A 23,415-nucleotide genomic window follows, 5' to 3' on the forward strand; every position below is an offset into this window, starting at 1 on the left:
CACGATGTGTCTCTCTAGAGTTTATTTAAAATATGGAATACAGAGAAAAATAGATTTTAAAATAAGTAGATTTTATAGGAGAGGATATATTATATAATTCAGTTTTGATAACTTCAGGGCAAGCAATAAATAACTGATTCAGAAAAGATCTGGATTTTTTTTTGTTTACTAAGAAAATGTTTACTGTATTCAGCAAATGGATACTGCATGTAAAGATAGCTGCAGGTTTTTGATTCTAGGATGTGAGCATGAAAATACATTTGCAGTCATAAATCCTGATGAATATATGTGGTTTTGTTGGAAATAATATTCTGATGGTTATTGATAGAAGAAACACACATCTGATAAAGAAAAATATATTCCATACCTTCACGCAAGAAATGTTGTCATGGTTCAGTGTTGGTGATTCTGTATTATCTCAAGCATGCAAAATGTAAAAAGGAAAATAAAATTAATCTGATCTTTTACTTCATTTTTAAAGAAAGACGATGAGAAAATTAAACAGCTGAAAGAAAATTGTGATGAGCTCTGCAAAGAAGTAGATGAGAGGAAAGCAGAAATTCATGCAATAGAAGAAGCTGTTTCATCCAAACAAAAGCTGATATTAGTAGATGAGGAAGAAACAGAAAAGCTTCTGGACATGCAGACTAATTTAAAAGTAACACAAAATTAATTGTGCCTATGTTTATCTCTGTGTGTGCATGGATGTGTATATGATACATATTTTGTCCAATAGTGAATGTTCTTGATGTTGTTTGTCATTCCAAATCCATTATATTTGGCATTACATTATATATAAGATCATTTTTCAATAGGCATGAAACATACTGCTGTGCCATATCCTTATTACTCCTTTAGGAAATAATAATAGTCATGGTTTTGATTAAAAAATAGTTTCTATAAAGACATTTTTGCTATACTGTGTTATTGTAGGTTGCTCAGACTAAAGTTAATACAGATTTATGATTAAACATTCCTGGGTTTGCTGCTTTCCTTTCCATGGATAAATAACATTAAAAAAATGTATTAATAATATTCAAGCATGGTTTTTATCTTGCAGATACAATGAAATTGTAAATATCAATTTTTATTTTCAAAAGTAGCAGCTACAATTCCCTGGGACAAACACAAGTAATTAAAAAACACGTTTCCTATCCATGTTCACAGCAGTTCTAAGTGAATATTACTGCTATGAAAACTCTTCAGTTTTTGAGGCTATTAATCAAACCTTTCTGTTTTGTCACTAGAGTGAGCTAGTTAAGATCCTTGGTGTTCCAAAACAACTTGCAAAAGAAACTGAGAAGATATATCGGAAAAAAATGTATGTTTTTAATAGATAATTCCATATACATAAATATATATGTATGACTTCTTCCAATCCATTTGTTATAGAGATGATTGAGGATAGTTGTTGATTAAAATTAGGATCAACATTTAACAAGGCATCTATTATTCACCTAAAATCCATGCACTGTACTGAAAAATATAGTATATGGAGTGAAACATGGTAAATTTAAGTACAACAAAGAAAGACTTGGAGTAAAGCTTGGTCAAAATTTGCTAAACCATCCTACTGTACTGCATTACTATATATGACACTTAGTAGAAGTTTAGTGGAAAATAATGTTACCGTATAATCTCACAATTAGGCTTTTTTTACAGTTTCTAGTGCTTAGGGACTGTGTATTAGCTAATCTCTGCTGGGCTCAGTGAAACCAGCAGCTTCCACAGCTGACAGTCTGGCCTGAGCTACATCATCTTTTTCCCTTGATACTTCTGGACCAGTTGTTGAGTCACAGGTGCTTTGCTGTAAGCTCCTGACATAAACTGTGGTCTCTAATACTTCAATAGGGAAAATGTAAGCCAGTAGCCAGCCTTTTCTTTCTCTCCCTTGTGGAGCTGGGGTTTTTCTCCCCTGAAGCATGGCATGTGCTGTTTTCTGTAAGTGTAAAACCTAATTAGCACTGTGCAGTTTCGGCCAGGTCACTCACAGATCCCAAAGGTCCAGTTGCCATCCGGATGAATGATGGAGTTTGCACCCTGTTTGTGCTCTGAAGTTTTTGTGTCTCCTGCTTCCAGTCCCTATTTTTAATACAGAAGATTCTATGTTTATTATGTTAAATTTCTTGGATTTCAAACTTGTATGATGGTTTTCTTCTACGTTTTCCTCACTATTCTGCATAATGTAACTCTGCCATCATAAATCTAAGAAGTTTTCCCTATAGTGTTACAGAGAAGCAATTTTTAAAACCTACATTGTGTAGATTGCTATTAATGAAGTACTTAAATGAATCTTTATACTTTATAATCACATCACAGAATGAGCTAACCAGAGTTCCCAGTCTTAGGAATAGTATTTAGAAGCATCACACCTATGTACCTAGTAATGTTACCAGAAATCAGTTTGCTAGAAGTCTTTTTAACACTGTAATGGTGCTAAACTCTCAATTAGTCCCATGCCTAACTGCAATTTTATTGTTGAACTGTACTGCAATTTGAAGCTTTTCACTGTGTGTAGTCTGCTTTCAAACATATGGCCTATATTGTTAGGTGAAATTATTCTGTGTGTCCAATTACATTCTGCCATTTAAATATGCATGTAGAAAAATTAACCCCTACTGCTTTGTTAAAATATATCCACAGCGATGCAGAGAAGAAGAATGAAGCCCTTAATGATGAAATAGGAGAGTTGAATAGAACCCTGAAAGCCATTGAAAAAAGGACTGAAGAGATTTTACAAGAAAGAGAAGATGTAAAGAAGGAATTGGATAGCAACCAAGTTTTGCTAGAAAGCAAAGAACGAGAACGCATTAGTTTGACAAAATTACTAGAAATTAACACAGAGAAGGAATTAGCAATCCTATCAGACAGGTTAGAGACATAAGCCATGTAGTATGAGTGAACAATTCCCTGTTCTCAAAAGTCTGTTTCTTTCTTCTGCTGTATTGCTTCTGTTTTCAAATTTTAGGCTGCAACCAGTGCCGACTGGAAATGATCAGGTTTGGTTTTGTCTTCAGAAATATTTATATAAAAATTTGGAATCTGGAATCTGACTTGAAGAAAAACATCCAAAAGCATAAGCATTTGATAAAATCCTGGGAGAGTGAAACTGGATTTTGCCCTGAAAAGGGCAATATTGTAGGAGGTTTCTCTCTTCAGTACAGATATTTTCTTTCCTGTGTAGCCCACTGAAAGTAAACTGAAGAAGAAAAGAGTATGTCAGTATTTTCATTTTCAAATGAGGAACATAGATGTCTGCACTCAGGAACTCCTGAATTTCAGTGGGGATTGGTTACTCATTTCTTTAATATTCCCTTGAATTATGAGCTTATATATACTTGGTAAAGTAAAATAAACTATTAGGTTGATGGCAAGCTTCAAATTATTCCTTCTTTGCAGAGGGACATGTATAGTTGTAATCATGGCCGTATGCTCACTAACAATGCTTTTGCCTTTAAAGTTTTGTATTAAAAGCCTGTGCCTCTTTACATTGAAATATTACCTCATACTAAAAACTGTGTCTTCTTATATGTGCTAGTTTCCCTGGATTTTTTAGCATATTTAGAACAGACTATGAGACCCCATTGACATAATTAAGAATAACATTGGAATTGATTACGTTTATAAAAATGCTACCTTTTTAGGGAATTTTTGTCAGTAGTTTGTGAGTTTATCTTGCTGCTCAGCCATAATAATGAGGTACTCAAAACCATTAAAATGGCCATGCCTATTTACATATATGTCTTGGTGAAGTTGCTAAAATTTTGTGTCTATCTCCATAGAGAAATTCTGGAAAACAGTTTAAATAAATGTATCTTAGAGAACAAAAACCAACGTGATATTCTCACTCAAAAACAAACACAGAAGGAGAGAGAACTGAAAAATTTAAAAGTGTTGGAAGTACAACTGGGTATGATTTATGATTCTGTGGAACGAGATAAGGCACAGCATAAAAGACTCAAATCAGAGGTCTGTATGAATGCATTGATCATAAAGATTCTAATTTTTCTTGTAAGAAATCTTTCATGACAGTCCTCAAATCTCTTGACGGTCCTAGAAGAAGGAAGGGGAGAAGACTTATTTCAACTTCCTCATTTCCTCCTTGCATTAGTATTTCACTCATTCCGCTTTCAATATTTCTTTGCTCTTTTCTGTTTTACCTAAGCTTTTGACAATGGTGATTTTAAAGGAAAGTCTCATTCTGCTTGTGTATTCAGAGCATTTTCTTTCTTTTCTGCTTCCAGTTCTTTCTTAAAAATTTACTATGCCTATAAATTTTTAATATTCTCTTTCTCTCATCACTGGTTCTTCTATTCTTTCTTTCTTTTTTCTCTTATACTTGCTCTTGCTTAGTCTGAATTGTAAGTCAGTGTTACAAAATTAATCTTGTTTATTTAGGTGAATATTTTTCACGGGACTTGATGTTTCCTACTTTGACACTATCTTTGAAATTTTTCTTGGTACATCTAAGCAATTCAGGGCAGAAAAGAGTCTTACATCACTTCACTATAATGTTTTAAAAAATAACTATCTCATATCAAAAGTCATACATACTTAGCTTTTCTATTTAAATAACATTAATATTACTTGATAATATTTAATATTATTAAACAATATCTTTTTATCTCTCTTGAAATTCCTCCTGAATTCACTTGTATTCACCTAGTAATATAAGTTTACCTGCGAGGAGAGAGGAAAGCTCTATAACTACATAACAAAATTTTGGATTGAATTTCCTGAAATAATGTTTATAGGGTTGACTCACATTCCAGACTTTGATCTTAAAGCTTAGCTAAGAGAATCAGCTAAGAGAATCAGCTAAGAGAATCTAGGAGATGGCATTTTTTCTTGTGCTCCTATTGAAGAAATATTCCTGGAGGGAGAACCACAATTGTAATGCTAAACCACATGTAATGCTAAAATCAAATTCTGTAACTCACCGACAACTGTGATTAGAGTTCACAGTCTGGGGTGAGATTGAAATCCATCCCAGCCCAGCTCAGTTCCTTCACACTGAAAGGACAAGAACATTGTATGTGTCTTACAAGTACCGTCATCATGAGGAGTAGAGGAAAGGGAATGGCAGGAGAGACAAAAGTGGAATTCTAATCAGTATTTTACTCAAGAAGTTGCAGGATGCTGCCCTACTGCAAACAGGCCACAGCAATATAGTTGCTTTGGCCCATCCTCCCATGCTTGGTTTTTCTCTGATTCCTTTCCCAGCTCTTTTAGAAGAGCAAATGTGAAATCATGGCTCCTCTGCAGCAGTCAGTTCAAAGGCAGTACTGCAGTATGGGAGAGTCAAGTGTCAACCCTGATCCTGTTTGGCTTTTGTTATGTAGAGGCAATTTTAATGTGTAAGACTTGGGAGCACACCTAGTAAAAGTTAAAAAATATTTTAAGTAGATAAAATTCCTTTAACTACTTAAACCCCCAGATTCACATTTATTCATTGTGATTCCAAGTGAAAAAAATCACAAGAATCGGTCGCTAGTTTAAATATGTGGTTGCAGAAGCAGCAGTATGGCAGCGTGCTTCCCCAAATTTCTCTTATTTTGAATCATAAGCTAAGTGCAAAATGACTGGTTTTTAGAACAAGGAAATTACAGGAACACTTCCTTCAAATGTGTTTTTCTTCTTAGTAAGTTGTGAAAGGTCAGCTATTGCTAAACGCCGATGTTCTGTGTGAAAGAGAACTGCAGCTCCGGCCGTCACCAGCCTGGAGCAGAACTGCTGCTCCTCTCCATGCGTGCCTTTCCTTCAGTCAGGCCACTGCAGAGACAGCCAGAAGTGCCTAAATTTAGCCATATCTTATGTGAGCAAAAGTCCTTAATGGATTAAAGATGTTTATATGAGCTTTTAACTTTAACACGGCAGAAGCAGTAACTAATATAGGCTTCAAAGAAAAGCTGGTTTTGCTCCCACAACAAGAGTGAAAATCACTTTCTTAGAACAAGTTTTATTGACTTTTTAGTAAACCTAAGTCAAATCAAATCTCTGAGCTGGCAGCTGCAACCAAATTAACTCCACAGTTTGACCTTTACTGTGCTCTTGTTTCTCTTTCACTTAATGCAAATGAATGTTTAATTTTACAGTGTTATCACAGAAGTTAAAATCACAAATGCAAAACATCTTCTTATCAGTATTGATTTATAGTGTTTTGATCTCTAACATCTGGTTGAGATCTGAGGAAGATATCTTTGAAAATCTTCCAGATGTGTTGTTAAATGTGATTTCTTTCCCACCCATATGAATTACAGACTTGCAATTAGAATCACAGAATCATAGAATAATTTGGGTTGGAAGGGATCTTTAAAGGTCATTTATTTCAAACACCTGCAATAAGCAGGGACACCTTCATCTAGATCAGGTTGCTCTGAGATCAGTCCAATCTGGCCTTGAATGTTTCCAGGGATGAGGCATCTGCCACTTCTCAGAACAACCTGTGCCAGTGTTTCACCACCCTCATTGTACAAAATTTCTTTCTTCCTTGTGTCTAATCTAAACCAACCCTCTTTTATTTTAAAACTATTACCCCTTGTCCTTTCACAACAGGCCCTGCTAAAAAGTTTGTCCCCATCAATTAGATAGGTAACATATGCCTGCATATGCTGCATTTATTTCTTACTTGCTTATAACCATAAAGAATTTTTAAGTGAATTTAGTCACAGTGAGGTCAATACAACCTTTTGTCTTACGAGTTATATCATGCAAGTAGTTGTAGTGAGATTGTTCAGATATATTTTAGTCAGAGGTAGTTTCTAACTTATTCCTTCACATAATTTTAATATCTGATTGAATAAAAAAATTTTCCCATAATGTTTCTGAAAAAATAGTACATAAATATTTGTGTTGTTAGTTTTGACTTTCTAGAGCCTAAGGAAAATCCCACTTTAATAATGAAAAGAAAAAATGTGATGTCCAATCTACATAGATGTGAAATGCTGACTGTACTAAAGTCAGTGGTAGATCTATTTTTTTCCTTCGGTAAGGTCAGAATTTCATTCTGAAAATCCTTCGTGAATTTAGAAGGTGACATTTTTACATAGTCTCTTTTTGTGATTATTGTTTTTTTTAATGACAGTTTAGTTGCTGAAAAACATGAGCCTTCTAAATTCATTCCTTAAACTGGGCTTTGCGAAGTTTAGTGTTCAGAGTTCTTAAAAGGAAAATTTGAGAAACTTTGATAAGTTGCTGATGAACTATACTCAATGAAGCACTCTTGGACTAGCTATTGTAATAAGAAAGGAAATTAATTTCTTAATTTGAGTAACTACAAATAGAGTCTCTGCAGTTTACATTTTCCTCATTTTTTGTTTGCATCATTCAGTGAGCTTGGTTTATTTTTCTAGGTAGAAACTAACGCAAGAAATAATGAAGCATTATTAGAAAGACGACGAGAAGTGCAGGAGGAAATTGAAATGGTCAAGAGACGTTTGGCTGAACAGGTGCTGAGTTCTGCTTTCTCACATTTTTTCACTGTAATGGTTGTCTAACACGAGATTAAAGGAACTGCTTGAAGAAAAAATAATGGGAGTTTCTAGCTGCAGCTTTCTGATGAGAAAATGGGATAGTATTTGTTCAATTTTAAAGACCATTTGTTTGTAATTTTAAAAAAAAATTAAAAATATTTATGTTTTTAAATCCATGTAGTTTGTATATTTTTTTACTTTGCACATAAACCCAAAGTATTTTCAACTTTGGGTTTGCCAACACTGATGCACTGATGCATAAGGAATTAAATTTAATTTTCTCTAGGCAATGATCTCAGATATGGATGCCCACATGTTAGAAGAATGCATTGCTAAAGAACGCTTGCTTTTCAAAGAGCAGGAAAAACGCAGAACTGAGTTATCCAAACTTATACATCTGACTTCTCTCAGAGCTGATGAGAGGCAACTGAAATCCAGGGATGTTCAGAAAGCCAAGGTAAAAAATTATATATTTGGAAAACTTCTCAAAAGTAAAGACTGATATAGGGAGAAATTAAATTACTAGTGAGGGGAGCCTTATTTTCATTTCTCACTCTAGCTTTGAAATTCCATCAGAATGCAGGAAGCTCACACAATACTGTGGTGTTTCATTGGCAATTCGTGGTGCAGTGCTGCAGTTTATTAAAATATCACTCCACAATTGAAACAAGGTATTTGAAAAAAACATTTTCTTTCAAGCCTATAGAATAAAATGAACAATTTGAAAGAAAGAGGCGGAAAAGCAGATAACCTCACCCAAGATTCTCAGAAGTACAACTCTGTGTTTTATTTTACAAATATATGGACATCAGGAGAAAAACAGAACACTACTCATTCCAAGGAGAGGCAGAAATCTTTATTTTCCTGTTAAATTTCAAGGCATAACTAATTATATTGATTTAGAGAAAGCAAAGGGAAAGAAAAATTTTCCTATGATTAGTCATTGTGTTTGCTGCCTGCATTTTTATTAATTTGTTTTTATTATAATATCATGTGTGTGGTGTGATGTCACACACTATTTACTAAATACAAAATTGCTATATGGGAACCAACTATTTATGTTCCAAAATGTATGTCTGTGTTCAGATAAATTAGTTAAGCCACCCTTCTAGCACCTTGGGAATCTCTGATTGCCTATAAAAATAGAATAAACAAACATGTCAGGTTTTGTACCTTCAATAAAAATCAATCTATAAACGGATTAAAAAAAAAATAAAACAATACAAATTCAGGAACACACAGACGTGCCCAAAGCTGCAACCCATCACCCACCACTGGTAAGTGGGAGGGGAGAAAAGGCCTATGCATTGAATGTTAATGGCCCAGGCTATTGAGGACTGAACACAACTGAAATCAAAAGGTCCAGAGAGTTAACAGGATGCACATGTACCATTCTGCTTAATCATCAGTGATTACTTAAAAGTTAGGATTGAGTAAAAAAGAAATTTTATTTGTAAACATACAATTCCGTAGTGCATATGCCAAATAATGCTACAGTGATGGAATTGAGAGGCTGCTTAGTAGAAACAGCAGAACTCCAGATTCAGGGGACGAAGCATTTAAGATGCAGCATCAAATTATCTACATTAGTAACAGTCACTGTCAGTTTAATATAGATGGGAAAATGGTGCTCTTTGATGTCATTTTAATAAAAATATTTCATCATCATTAGAAAAAGTTCCTATAATTATCTCCTTTCACTGTCTTCCTCATCTAAGAGCTGTTCTAAGTAATTTCTTTGAAGACATTTCTTTGATATATCTAAAGTGCTCACTAAATTCTATTTAAATTTCAGATCCAACTCCAAAGTCTTATTAAAGAATTAAAAAGAAGGAATGTTGAATTAAAAGTCTATAAAAAGAGGAGAAGAGATATCCAAAACCAGTAAGAAAATAATAACAATACATCAAATACATTATCTAAAGAAGTCTTTTAAAGCAACTTTTATCCAAGTAATGTATGCATAAAATTCTAATAATTATTTTTTACTTGTGTCATTTCTTCAGACTCCAAGGATTTGCTAAAATGTGTGATTTTATCCAGATTGAAAGGGATAAATGTATACAGTTGGTGCGTGGTGCTCAGTGGAAAGCAAGGGAAGCTGGAAACCGAGTAAAATTCCTAGAAAATAAAATAGAAAATTTAAGGAATACTCTTATAGCCAAGGAAAGGTGAGTTTAAAAGAAGCTGTAGTTCACAATTATAGAAATGTAAGATTAGAAAACATCTTAGGAGAGAATCTAGTCTGTCTTCAATTATGCCTATATTATCCTTGATAGTTATTATTCTGCTTTTTAAAACCCGATTAAAACAAAGACATTTAGCAATATCCCGACAAAATCTATTCGAATTTCCTATCCCCCTAAGACTTCACAACTGGCTTGGGCATCACTGCATGGGAAGAAACACTCTTGAAGTTTGTCTGGCTACTCCCTCACTTTCCCATTCTTCAAAGGCATAAATTTTCATTGCATTTCCTTTATAGAACAGTTCTTAGATCTCTTAATGTTTGGATTTTCATGCTGTTCCATTCAATATGAGCGATACTGTTGTGCTCATACTTGCTGTCCTTAGAGAAAAAGAGGTCTGGCACATATGATTCCACAGTGAAGTTGTGCATGGTATATTAAATGAGTCACTAGCTAGTAATCACCTAATAATTTGGCTGTCTAATTATTAAATTAGAATAAATGGGGTTTCTTGGTTCAAACTCACATGGAGTTTATTAGATAACATTTATTTCAGATAAAACAAAACGTGATTTCAATTTCCAAGCAATCTTAGACAAAATGAAAGGTTACATTCACAACAAAGAGATGAGGCAGAATAACTGGTGTTTGTGACTCTGTTTTTCCCTAGACCATTATTTAGTGGAGATATCTTGTTGCCATCTTTTGTAATCCTAGTGATGATATGCTGCAATACAGACAGAATTACAATGTCTTGGAAATTAATAGTTGGGCAAGTAGGGAGATAGTGAGTAGCCNGACAACAAAAACTGAGTAGTTTAAGAATAACTTGATTTTCCCAAAACTTTGTTATTTGGTACCAAAAATTGCACAATCAGACCAAAGAATACACTAACAGTGTAATCTCTTAGTAGTTTGATTTCAAAGTCATGCTGGAGGTAGCTGTAAAAGAAGTGGAATTTCAATGATTGAAGTGATTTTGTCAAGGTGTACAAGCTGACATTTTGTGGTAAAATTTTTGAGACCTTAGCAGAAAGAAGGGGAAAAAAGGCTAAGACAGATAAATATTGTATAGATATCACAAATATATAATTATTATAGATAACCCTACTCAATATAGATCTAACAGATATTTTGGTCTCTACAAGCCTGGATTTAAAACTAGCAAGAGGTACTGAATTCTCAGTAATCCTCTTGCCTATGAAAAATATCTTTGATCCCAGTAACAGACTTTAGTATTGGTATCACTGACTTCACTACAGCTTATACAATTTGGAGGACAGAGTATCCGTCCAGATAAGACAAAAAAATTTTCAGAAAATATTTAAAACACATTGCATTTCTGCAATACTGTCATGCTTTCAGTCTGAAACTTGATTTACAGAAGTTTAATTCAACTCAGTAATACCCTGTGGTACTCAAAGCATTATACATGTGGGGGAAACGAACCAGAAAGCAGCTCCCTGCTCTGGATACAGCAATTCAGAAATTTAACGGTGGAGCCTAGGAGGGGAGGATATTTCATCTGCAGGCCTGTATTTCAACAGGAGACTATGTTTCTCCTTTCACTACCTCTTTTGTATGTTGATGTCAATATCTTCCCAGCGGAGATAATGCTGTGTATCCAGAAGTGATATTTCCACCGATCAAAGGCACTAACTCTAAGTTCCATGTTGTGAGCAAGGGAATGATTCACGTAAAACAAGAATCTGTCTTTTAAGTGAGGAACCATCATCCAGTGACCAGCATAGGATGTTGGAAATGATGAGATCTGTTGTTTATTTTTATGTGATCTTGTCACTAACCTTCCTCCATGATTTTCTTTTTCTGTCAAATGGGTAAGCTGATAACTTTCTCGTGTTAATGTTGTGATACATCATTTTATAAACAATAAACTAGGAGAGCTTTGAGTTGCAACCACAAAAATGATTTAAATATTGTTTTTTAAATAGAAGGGCAGGATTTCTACACATTAAGACTTTTCATCACAGTTTATGCTTCTGCTCTTGAACTTTAATTCTTATGGCCCCTTGGGCTACCCAGTAGAGAATAAAAGAGCTGTAGTGCAGTGCTCCCTTTATAGCATTTTTCTTGGGCCATAATCCAATTCTTTTCAAGCTGGAAAGAGCTTGCAAAGAAAAACCATTTCAGAGAGTCTTTCTACTTCTTGTAATGCTTCTGTGAAGCAGAGTGACATAGAGGATCCTTTGTGTATTTGTGGAATAAGTTTAAGATCTGCCTTTAATTGCTGAAATTGGTTTCAAATTGAAAGGACTAAAAACATTCCCACATTTCTGTTATGTTAAAGAAAATTGCAGGAAAAGCATATGAAGATTAAAATTAATGCAAGAATAGTAGAGCAGCTCAAAAAGAATTATTGCAAAATTGCACAAGTCATTGATGAGATAAAAGAAAAGCAAAAGCATTTGAACCTTGAGAGACTGACCACGACAGTCACCCACATCAAAGAGGAAATTGCGCAGCTACACAAAAAATGTGAAAGGGCTATTCAGCAACAAGAGGAGAGGTACATATGTAAACTTGATCTAAGGTTTAATATGTGTTTAATTTTGACATTTATGAAGCAGCAGTAGTTTTCAGCTTATGAGCAATCGTATTCGGGAATACTAAAAAGTCTGCTGCAGTTCAGTGTTTTCCTGAATAATCTGCTTCACTGCACTGTCAGTGCTGCTTTGCATTATGTGGCTATTTCTCCACTGGTGACAATGCTCATTCTTCAGAACTATTTTATTCAAAAAAACATGGTTGCTTGGCTACTGAATGCCTTGAGAACTTGTAGCCTCCTGCTCTATTTGTGCATTGTGCACAGATAAGGTATAAAAATGCAGATGATCTAAATCTTTCTGATCTTCTTAATCCATTATAAATGCTGTGGAAGGCCAGAAGACCTTAAAAATTACGTGAGAGTAATCTTTCCAAGTGTTTGTTCTCTGATTTTCACATTGTAATTATTTTGTTACTTATTTAAAATGCTGCCATTATATTAAAATAATATTTGTGAAAGCTTTGTAAATTTTCCCAGATTATTACTATCTTTCAAGGTCACTGGTTGTGTTCTTGAATGGAATACACTGAATAGGAGTAATTTTTTTTTTAAATTTACCTTTTCACTTTGGCCTTATTTCAGTGGTCTTCTGCTCAGAGAACGAGATGAAGAATTAGGCTTTTTACATGAAAAAATAAACAGGCAAGAGATATTGTGTAGAAATGGAGATCATAAGATGCAAGTTATGGATGATAAGATCAGTTTTCTGAAGCTGAAGGTAGCTGAGAAAAAGAGAGAGATTGCATTGTGTTTTAAAGAGCTCCCAATGAAGAATGCCCTGAATGCAAACCTGGAGAGACTGCAGATACAGGTTGGTGGTAGAGGAACCCTTTTTTTCCCCTGTCATATTTTAAAGCTTAGGGTGATTTCACTGAAAAAAATATCTGGATGTACAAGGTTTATTTAAAACATCAAGTTCAGTAATACACCTGTCCAGCAAAACACTGACATATGTTTTTAACTTCAGATGTGAGAGTTTCTATGCTTATGTTTCTATGCAAAGAGCATCTGGCTGATGCACTTTGTTACATGCATGCCAAATGCTTCCCGGGTATGGAATCTCAGCTAACCCTCCCCATAGCCTGAAATGTCAGTATGACTAAGCTGGAGAATGGGAGTCATGGGGCAAAAATGGGACTGTAGATAAAATTTGTTAAAACTGTATTGATGGAGTAGGTGAAGGGGTGGGAGATACACTTAGATTGTCAAATTTCTGAAATAATAACTCAATTCACACTTGACCCTGAGCCTACTCTGGAAACTCTGCAGCCTACAATGATATAATCCACATATATTTTCTGCTACACGAAAACAGTGTAAGTTTTAGTTCTAGTTACAAAATAACATTAAACAACTAACAAACTGCAGTTCTTGGGACATTCTTTCCTTGCGTTCTGAAATGGCTCATTTACTTTTGACCTTATCTGCAGATGGTAATTTTCCCCATACATACTCCATTAGTGCCTGCACAAAATCATAAATTAGGGTTTACCACTGCCTTTTAAACTTGCATCAATGGGAGCTGTGACTCACTGTTTAATAGTGCTTGCACTATTCTCTTACTTCTGGCCTTTTGAAGAAATTGTATGCTCTGCTACAAGAATAAAACGTAGTACAATACCTCATGCAAATCATACCCCAAAGAACTTTATGGGGCCCTTACAGATTTAAGCTATGAACAGAGGTGGTATGGAAGGAAAAAACAACCTAAAAGGAAAAAAAAGACATTTTCAGGTAAGATTTAGAATGAGACTGAGAGTCATTGAGTCAAATACAGTAACAAACCTCTGTTCCTGTACCAATTACAAATCTGAATCCATGTTGAAATCCAATTTGGCTTCTGTTCAGTTATCATGGTCAAAGGATCTCATGATAATGATAATTTGCACGAGACATTGACTTGATGATGTAGTGAATACAGCTTTAAATCACTGGTCTTCAGCCCTCTGACAGGGTAATAGGAGCTCATTTTGGTCTGTGATTTGTCTGTTTATCAGTGTAGATAATTATAAATGTTCAGAGAGAGGCTCTGTGCACCACAGGGCTATGAAATCCTGATTTCTATCAGTCCCTTACACCTCCTCTAATGCAGACTGTAAATCTCATTTCTGAGTTCTCCTCTTTGTTTTATCTCTCCATTCTGTTGTGACCTTGTGTAGGAGCCAGTCCCTAACCTTAACTGCATGTTAGGAGCCCACAAATGATGCAGATAAGTGAACAAGGTCTCTTTATTAATGGAAAGAATTGTGTGTCTTTGCCTCCAGAGGGAAATCCTGATAACCTTATGTAGGGAGCACAATATTTCTCCAGGAGGTCTTTATTCTCAAGGCATCTACCTCTGCCCATCAATGGAATGGGAAACTTTGACTCATATAAGAAGGAAGAAATTCTTCACAGAAAGGGTGATTAGATATTGAAATGGGCTGCCCAGGGAGGTGGTGGACTCACCACCCCTGCAGGTGTTTAAGGAAAGACGACATGACAGTGCCATGGTCTTCTTGACATGGTGGTGTTCAGTCATAGCTTGGACTCAATAACCTCAGAGGTTTTTCCAACCTAATTGATTTTGTGATTCTGTGATTCTCTAAAAGTCATCTACAATTTAAATAAAATTTAGACCATCTGATATGGACAGGCTGAATCCTCTGTCTGTGCCTCTTAAATTTTCTCCTTCCCTTTTCCTACCCTCCTGTCTCCTTCAGTCTTAAGCAACATCAGATCTCCTTGAAGCAAGTGCTAGTAACATGGACTAGGTATTTCGTTACTACAAATGTAAAGAATTAAAATCAGAAATATTTACAGGCTGCAGAAACTGACCCAGAATCTCAGCAGCTGGGAAGGTGAAAAGCACAGATCAGGGCTGGGTGCCAATTCAGCAAGAACAAACACTTCACCTGAGCGGCTTCATATTCCACATGAGCTGCTTAATCATCCAAGTAATGTTATGTTCCGCTTGTAGACTTTTCATCAGAAGCTGCCTATTTCCACAAAAGAGTGAAACATCAGTGAATAGTTTAGCCAAAAAAACCCCTTCTCTGAAGCAAGACCAGACCTCTTCTAAACAAGTGCTAGTAACATGGACTAGGTAGGTTTCTTACTATCAATATAAAGATTTAAAAATAGAAATATTTACAGGTACTTCCTTTATCTGACACAAAAAATGTACCTGGTGAGTTTGTAAGGTGATTTTCTCTGGGCATAAAACTATGTAACTTTTAATTGGGACTGCACATCAAGGGGCTGTTCCTGCTGCTTGAAGTGACCCATAAAAACTAATCTGCCTTCATGCATCAGTGAGAAATACTTAGCATCAACCATTAATTAGTCCAACATCTAGACCTGCTGAGCTGTCATGGTGCTGTAGATGGGACTTTCATGCCTCAGAGTTCAGTTAATGTACAAGGACTGTCAGTTTATTTGAGGCATTTGGCAACAACATTTGTCCAGGTTTTAATACAATCCCATGAAAATCTCCAGACTACATCACCACAGGCATAAAATAATGGGACTAATAGACAGATAAAGAGTTTATCTGCTACCTGCTCCTATGCCAGCATCAGATTGCCTGTCATTCCTGAGGGGGCTAAGCTGTGCTTTCAAGCCACCACTGGGAAACCTGTTTCCCCAGCAAGTTATGCCAGTTCTTCCTTAACAGTGGAAAGATTTTCTTGACCTTTAGCCTGGATCTTTCTTTCTGCAGTGTAAGAATATTGAATTGTATTCTGTACATCAGGGACATGACAAGCAGACCATTCTTTTCCTTTCTGCAACATTTCCTGTTACTAGAAGGAAGTTAACCATGTTCCTCTCCCATCCTTTTGCTAGGCTACACAGCCTTGTTTCTTTCAATCAGCCCTTATAGATTTTCTTAGATCACTATTTTTCTACATTTCTTTTATTTTTGGCAATATGGTCTTTATTTGTCCTGAGGTGCAGTGTGTAGTGGCTGAGAGTGAAAGGATTCATTCAGGCATCTTGCAAGTTACATTCCTGCTTATGTGTCCAGGTATGACACATAAGCTTATGACACATTCCTGCTTATGTGTCCAGGTACTTTTCTTGACACGACAGAGATTCATCTTCACGTAAATGTTCGTAACAACCAGACCCATTTTTAAAAAAGGGCATCCAACCAGTTGACCTTGATTCTGTGTTTGTACAGGCAACTTTTCCTGCCTACATGTAGCAACTTGCGTTTTTTATTTAATATTTTCTTTTTAGTTCAGACCTTTTTTCAGGCTAAGGTAATTTTGAATTTGAATCTTCTCCAAAAAATACTTGCAGTCTCTCTGAGCTTAACCTTATACTGCCGATGAAGTATTTACCGTATATTTTCATCAAGAACCCATTTCCTTTGCTTGTTTGTGAGAATCACATATGAGACAATATTGAAGCTATATAAAAATCAAGATGTATCAATATGATACCTACTATTTGTCAGCCATACACTTGTGAAATCATTATAATAGGACATTGGTCTGGTTTGACACGACTCAACACACCTCTTGGCTGTTATTCCTGCCCTTTTTCTTTTCTTGACACCAACAAAGGAGACTTAATGATGTGTTCCAGATTGATTCTTCAGAAAGTAAAGGCAACTTATCTGTGGTTCCATAGCTCCTTTTACCCTCACTTTTGAAAATAAGTCTGATATTTGCCCTTTCCTAGTGCTGTACATACCTCACCTACTGTCTCTGAGATGTCAAAAATAAGCGCTGGATGTCCACTTTTTCAGACCAGTTTAGGCATATGTTCCCTCTTGTGTGGCCATCCTTCAACCATTCCTCCCGACAGATTACAATCCAACATAGAGAAGCTGCTCTTCTAGAGCCTTTTCCTATACCCTGTATCAAATCCAGTCCAAGAAAGGAAGGATTTTTTTTTCATTTTAAGACTTAGAATCTCTTAGAACTCAGATAAAGTCTTGCATCTGATCACTTCATATTGCATTTGAAAGCGAGCCTAGTATTTAGATTTAACATGAAACTTTTTATGGATTTTTTAATGGATTTTTGGACGGTGGTTTTGTTGCAATAGTCCTTCTCTAAATTAACTATTCAGTCCTAAAAAATTTTCCTGCCCTAATCTCATTAAGGTACCACTGCCTTCAAAAAGGTATTTTCCCCTGAGTTAGTGGATGAGAAATTTGGCCCCAGATAAGAAAGTTCACTGGAAGCATAGCTGTATCCTGCTGTGCTGGCCCTACTTTTGCATTCTTCTACTCTGTGTATTTTTGGACTTGAGTTTTAGATGTTTATAACTAAAATATATCTTTTAGTACATTAGTTATGTGCTGAATCATGGTTTGCTGAGGAAATTGTTCATTACAGTCATTCAAAGTTTTTACCTGTTTTTAGACAAAGTGTACAGGAATGAGCTGTGTGGTACTTTTTTACTAGAAAAATTGTTCTGGTACTGTTCCGTTGACATCTGAGAAGTCCTGTAAGTTTTCCCTTTTCTAGTTAAATATGACTTGTTAACTTCCAGGAACAAACCCCATCCCAGCAACATCTAAACATTTACTTTATATTCTGGTGACTGTTCATAACTTTGAGAGCCAGTGACCACTTATTTCCTTAATCAATCATCAGCTGCAGTAGATGGTTAACATTTATACCTGAGTAGTGTTATGTCAGTGCTAATAGCTCAAGGTTGCAGTGACAACTCACTGACAGATGGCCAGGTGCTTATCAGAGCACACAACTCCACCATTGTCAGTCTTGCAAGTCCAAACATGAAAAAATGGCCCCAGTCACTCCTTCAGCGAGGATTTACGTGGAGCCTGGATGTCCATCTAGCATATTCTGGGAAGTGTTATTCCATGGGAAGGTCTCACATCAGAAAGGTCAGGGAACACCTGCCTCTATGAGTCCCTGAGGTACCACATTGCTCAGTGTCACCGCTGAGTCACTTCAGGATATGTGCCTGGGAACTCAGTGTAGAAAACTTGGATGCCTGTAGGGATGAAACCTTCAGCACTAACCCGTGGGGAAGCAGGACTTTCTATTGTATTACTGAGGATAAAAAAAACATAGCCTGAGGACCTCAGGTGCAACTCAATTTCTGTCAGACAGCAGGGTTTCCTCCATTCTGCAACTGTCACACTGCAGTTCCCTTTTAAAATAAAAACTTAAAAGGGCTCATCATTTTCTGTGTTACCCTCCCTCCTTCCCAGAACAAGGAAACTTGTCTGTTGAAGTCTACGGACCAAGGTATGGGGATGAGTTTGGTGGGAACAAATAACTATTGTGGCTTTTTGTTTCTTAGTATTCCCAGTGCAGGGAAAAGATTAAACAGCTGGAGAAAATTTTTGATGATGCCACAAATGAAAGCAGAAGGCATGAAATGGGAGGGAAGGACCCATCTGCACCTGAACTGCTAAAAAAGATTGAACAGGTAACATCACTTCTCACATCCCTGCTGTGCTTGACCGCTTTTATAAAATGAAAATTGTGTCTTTTATTTTTAAAATAAACTTTCTGTAAGAGGAATTTAAATAATTATGATTGGCTATTGTGAACTTCAGCCTAGTGTCTGCTTTTCAGGTCAACTGGATTTTGACTTCTTCCAGCACAGGCTGGGGAGGGGGAGCTCTGTGAGGTACACTCGGCTCTACTGCATCCTCTGCTAACCAGTCCATTCGCACTATTGGCACTTCAGTGCACACCCACCTCACTAAGGAAAGCAGCAGAGGGAGATAAATGCAGAACAATAAACTGCTAACAGCTGTCAGTCTTTGGCAACTGGACCTGAGCTGTTCCCCCATGACACACAGGCTGTGAGTGGGAGGCAGACCTGCCACCCTCTTAACAGAGTCTGCCTGTGTGACACAGAATCAAACACCCCACCTTGTCAGGGCTGGGCTCTACTGCTCTGCTTCCCTGCTGAACAGGCAGCCACCAAACAGGTGGAAGCAGCAGCCAGGCCAGCCCAGGAGCTGCAGTGCTGGGGAGTGCCCCAGAGACTTCGGAGGGAAGCATTAGGTCCTATCAAAAGCCAATTTCAGAGCCCTCTATATGAGGCAGGGAAGAAGGTAAAGGAATGGAATGAGCAGACATGGCATTTTCTTATATATTTTTGTCTGTTCCATTTATAGACACAAAACTCCTCCCACTGTGTTTAGTGTTGGGGCGATTCACACAGGGCTGTGAAGGTGTTCGGGCAGCAGCAGCAAAGTCAGAGCAGCACACACTCATGTCCTTTTGAAACCGAGTTTGTAAGGACATACCCTAAACACTGCTGCTTGTATTACATGAGCTTTTTGCCTTACTGTCCCATATTCCTTGACTGGAGGGAGCTCTGCGTAGCCAAGCAGGCCACAACACAGCCTGCTCTCACCAGCCTGCACATTAAAAAGTAGGGCTTCTTGGACCCATGATAAGTTTAAACACCTATTTCAATCTCCTTGGAATTAAAGTCATTGTAGTTGTATTTGTTTTGTTAGTTTATGGAGCCCATACTTTTTTTTTTTAGCATCAGGAGGAAAAAGGTGTACAAAGCAAGAACTGAAACCTTCCCATTATGGTGTGACTCAAGGAACCAGAACATTAAAAAAAAAATCACTAGAAAAAAACCCCATTGATTTCAAAAAAAGCATAACAAGGCAGTAACAATAGTGTAAGCCCTACCCCAAAAAGGGCCCTGTCTGATATAGAAGAATTGTATGACTGNTAACCAACTGAGCCAATTTGGGCCTGATACTTGGCAGAGACGGTGAAAATTTTGAGCAAACTGATAGTGAAAGTGTTTGGGGTTTTTTGGTATTACTTCAGCAGCTCAAAGCAATCAAAGAACACCTTGTGCTGCACCTTCTCCTATCATTTCCTTACACCCTGTGTCCTCCTCCTTGCTGCAGCTGGAAGCAGAGCTGCTGCAAAAGGAGCAGAAGTTGATGCAGAAGGAATTTCTTTGCGAGTCCATTTCTGAAATGACGGACAGAATCCGTGCCGAGGCAGAGAATCGGAAGCAGGACATGCTGCTGTTCGCTAGAAGGGTAAGGAGTGCACTGCACACTCTGCTTGGAAACCTATACAGAATGAAATAATATCTAGGCAATAGGTGATTCACTTGCAAATTACAAAAGTGGTTGGAAACGTTAATAGGCAAGCCATAAGCTATTCTTCAGAAATTATAAACATGCATAGGAGCAATAATATAAATAATATCAAAACCACTAGGCAAATGCACTTTCTCTCAAAAGGAAAATTGCACCATAATTGGTACCTTTCACAAAAATATAGGATTAGTTCTTTCTGAAGTAGATGCTTAGAAACTTTGTAGAATCCTCCTTTTGCACGTGTACTTAACAACAAACATGCCAAAGGCTAAAAAGATATAAAGAAAGGCCAGGTAAATTCTACTCCAACACACACTAAGATGAACTTGGTACCTGGCTCAAAGTTCTTTTGCTATTTAGGTAGGGAGAATCACACAGGAAACATCATTTTCAATAGTTATTTTTATACAATGACAGCTATTTCCTTTTAACTGCCAGTAATATTGTTTGTGAAAGACCAAAAATGCTCCCAGCTCCCAAGTTCCTAATGAACAAGCTGCAAATAGATCAGAGCTGAGGGAAAGGCAGAAAAAAAATGCTAAGTAATTAATGTAAAACAAGGCCAGCATTGATTTCTTTTGTTAGGTGTTAGGTTTGGCAGGCAGAAAGGCTTAAAACGAAACAGATTTTTATTATCAATCTTTCATTTTCCACAGACAGAGAAATATCCTGGTCATGTGTTTGTGAAATGATGGCCATGGGCTAATAAACTACTGTAACAATGGCAGCACGCCAAAAGTTACATTCACAAGTACTCTGACTCTCCCAATTCCCTATTAGTCACTTAAAGAGTATTTAAGTTTTGTTGGGTTTTTTTAAACCACTCCAGTCAGACTCAAGGATTCCTGTCACATTCCTTTTCAGTTGTGTCCCTTGCGAGGATAATGCCACAACCCACAGCCCCTCTGCATCTGCATTATCACTAAATTATCTTATAAGAGTTGGCCTTATTTCACCTTTATTACAAAGTTAACCATGCATAAACTCAAAGAGAATTGGGGTCCTGGGCCTTTGAGGGCAGGGGGAATATTGCTGTCCAGCTGAAAAGGGCAAGAGGCAACGATAAATGTGCTTTTCTGTGTCTTGTATTGGAGTAAATCTGACTTCTTGAGCTGCCAATTTCTGTGGTTCCAAGTGCTTACAGAAATTAAGTAATTTTCAAGTATGTTCCATACATATTTAAAACCTTGTCAAGTTGAACTTGTTTTCAGACACCTAATGCTGACCTAAGTGTCATGCCCAGTAAGTGCCTAAAAGGAAACCCTAACTACAATGCAGCTGTTTTGAATTTCAGATAAGTGAACTGCAGAGGAAGATAAAGGACAAAACCAAGGAGAGGAGGGCTCTTATCGCAGAGTTGACCATGAGGCAATCACTTGTCCTTCAACTTCAGCAGGAAATGAGAGAAAAAGAACAATTTGTGATGACTGCTTCATGGAGGATAAGTCAAGGTCTCCCCCCTCCTAAGGAAACAGAAAAGGAATGGTTGAAGATCCTAGGCAGTGACAAGACACACAAAGCAGCAGCTGAAGACAGAGCTGAAGTAAGTTTTTGTCACGCGTTGCAATTCAGTGTTCAGCCCCATCCCTTCACTACTCTTAACTGTTCTTTCCAAAAGGGAAAGAACTGGCTCCATGCTGGCTCCATGTGGAGCTGCTCACCGGCAAACATGGAGCTCCAGGAGCTGGTGCAGATCATGGTACAGACAGGGACAACTCCTAAAGTGTGTTTGTGGAGCTTTAACTCTAATCTGGCAACACTGCTTAGAGTGGGTCATTCAGTCTTTAGGAGATCATATACTAAAAATGTCACCTTGGATTATTAAAGTAGTTTGTGTGACCATGTTGTGGCTGATGGGTGAGGCAGCCATCAGTGGAATACTGCTTTCCACTGGATTTCAAGGTAAAGCTGCAAAAGGTGGGGTGTGGTATTCAGGAGAAATAAGTTTAGCATCTCCCACATAACGGATGCAATGAGCATCAGATCAGAAGCAGCAAGAAATCAGATTGCTCGGCAAGACACTGAGGATAGGCAGGGCAGCACATCAAATAGTGCTTCAAACCCTACCCTGCTGGATGCTGCCTCTCTCCTTGAGACAGTCAGTGATCCCAGAGCAGAGAGCTCCTACAGAATAATAATGGTTTAGAATAAGAATCTTCTCTGTCATTGACCCTTCTCCTCACGCTGTGACTCAGTTTCCTTTCAGTGCTGTGCATAAAAGCTCACTGCAGTAACTGTATTCAGGAACAGAATTGTTCCCGAGATGTTCTGTCTACAATTATTATGGCTTTTAAAAGTTCCTCTAATCTGTTTTCTTCACAAATAATGAAAGCATGACAGGCTCAAACTGTCAACTGTTTAAAAGGACAAACTCCCATCTACATGGTCAAAACCTCGTGCTTTTAATACCCCTCCAGCTTTCCTGGTTTGCCAAGGATTAGATTAATGGTGTTTCCTTTGTCACAGATTCTGTACATTGGCTCAGGAGAGCACTGGAGTTCTAAAGCACACAATCCCTATGTGATCACACTGTGTTTCTCTGACAGGACCCTACAGAGGAGGAACAAGATGCAGTGCCTGGCCATGCCCACACAACAGCCCAACAATGCCCAACCACCTCTATCCCAGATGAGAAACAGAGTCCCCCATTCCCAAGGCCCCATGGTGCTGTGGCTCCTCTCAGACCAAGTGAATCCAGTTCAGATCGGAGACATTTCAGCAAATCTACTGCACAGCCATCTGAAACCTCAACAGACAGCACCTGAAGCAGGAGAAGCCATTCTAGCTGCTGAATCCTAAGGGTCAGCAGCATTTACACTGCACTGAAGGAATGTCTGTTAGTGTTCAGCCAAATTCCATATTGAAAACAAAGTATTTTTTCATGCCAGAAGCACAGTTAACTAGTCGGTGATCCAAAGCCTCTTCTCCTGGTATCCCAAATGGAGTGCAGTATTTTAAAGTGTTAAGAAAAGTTAGTGGTCATCATGCTATGCTTTTTTTTTTCCAGGTAGAGTTTTATTGCATCTGAGGATATGTTGTAATACATTTCATTAAAAAGAAAAGGCTAGAAAATCTTCTCTTATTAATATAATATGAACAAAGTGGCCACCACTTACACACCAACATGGCTTT

At 37.2% G+C, this 23,415-nt stretch overlaps 1 protein-coding gene across 9 annotated transcripts in view; it reads left to right on the forward strand.

Moving 5' to 3' along the window:
- The window catches only part of CCDC146 (coiled-coil domain containing 146), a 70,664-nt gene extending 47,287 nt beyond the window's left edge, over window positions 1-23,377 (forward strand). For 7 of the 9 annotated variants that reach the window (XM_017811435.1, XM_017811433.1, XM_017811434.1 and 4 more), the window contains 14 exons: window positions 482-658; window positions 1,248-1,321; window positions 2,644-2,871; window positions 3,783-3,969; window positions 7,353-7,448; window positions 7,759-7,929; window positions 9,268-9,356; window positions 9,479-9,643; window positions 11,970-12,188; window positions 12,810-13,038; window positions 18,495-18,623; window positions 20,083-20,220; window positions 21,578-21,826; window positions 22,830-23,377. In XM_017811435.1, coding sequence (XP_017666924.1) covers window positions 482-658; window positions 1,248-1,321; window positions 2,644-2,871; window positions 3,783-3,969; window positions 7,353-7,448; window positions 7,759-7,929; window positions 9,268-9,356; window positions 9,479-9,643; window positions 11,970-12,188; window positions 12,810-13,038; window positions 18,495-18,623; window positions 20,083-20,220; window positions 21,578-21,826; window positions 22,830-23,048 — 2,370 coding nt within the window. In that variant the 3' untranslated portion in view covers window positions 23,049-23,377. Of the gene's footprint in view, window positions 1-477; window positions 659-1,247; window positions 1,322-2,643; window positions 2,872-3,782; window positions 3,970-7,352; window positions 7,449-7,758; window positions 7,930-9,267; window positions 9,357-9,478; window positions 9,644-11,969; window positions 12,189-12,809; window positions 13,039-18,494; window positions 18,624-20,082; window positions 20,221-21,577; window positions 21,827-22,829 lie in introns of all 9 variants that reach the window. The other 2 variants (XM_017811439.1, XM_017811438.1) reach the window with 2 other exon arrangements.
- Window positions 23,378-23,415: the final 38 nt, after the last annotated feature.

This window comes from Lepidothrix coronata, unplaced genomic scaffold (assembly GCF_001604755.1).
Source record: "Lepidothrix coronata isolate B3197 unplaced genomic scaffold, Lepidothrix_coronata-1.0 Scaffold32, whole genome shotgun sequence".
Lineage (NCBI taxonomy): Eukaryota > Metazoa > Chordata > Aves > Passeriformes > Pipridae > Lepidothrix > Lepidothrix coronata.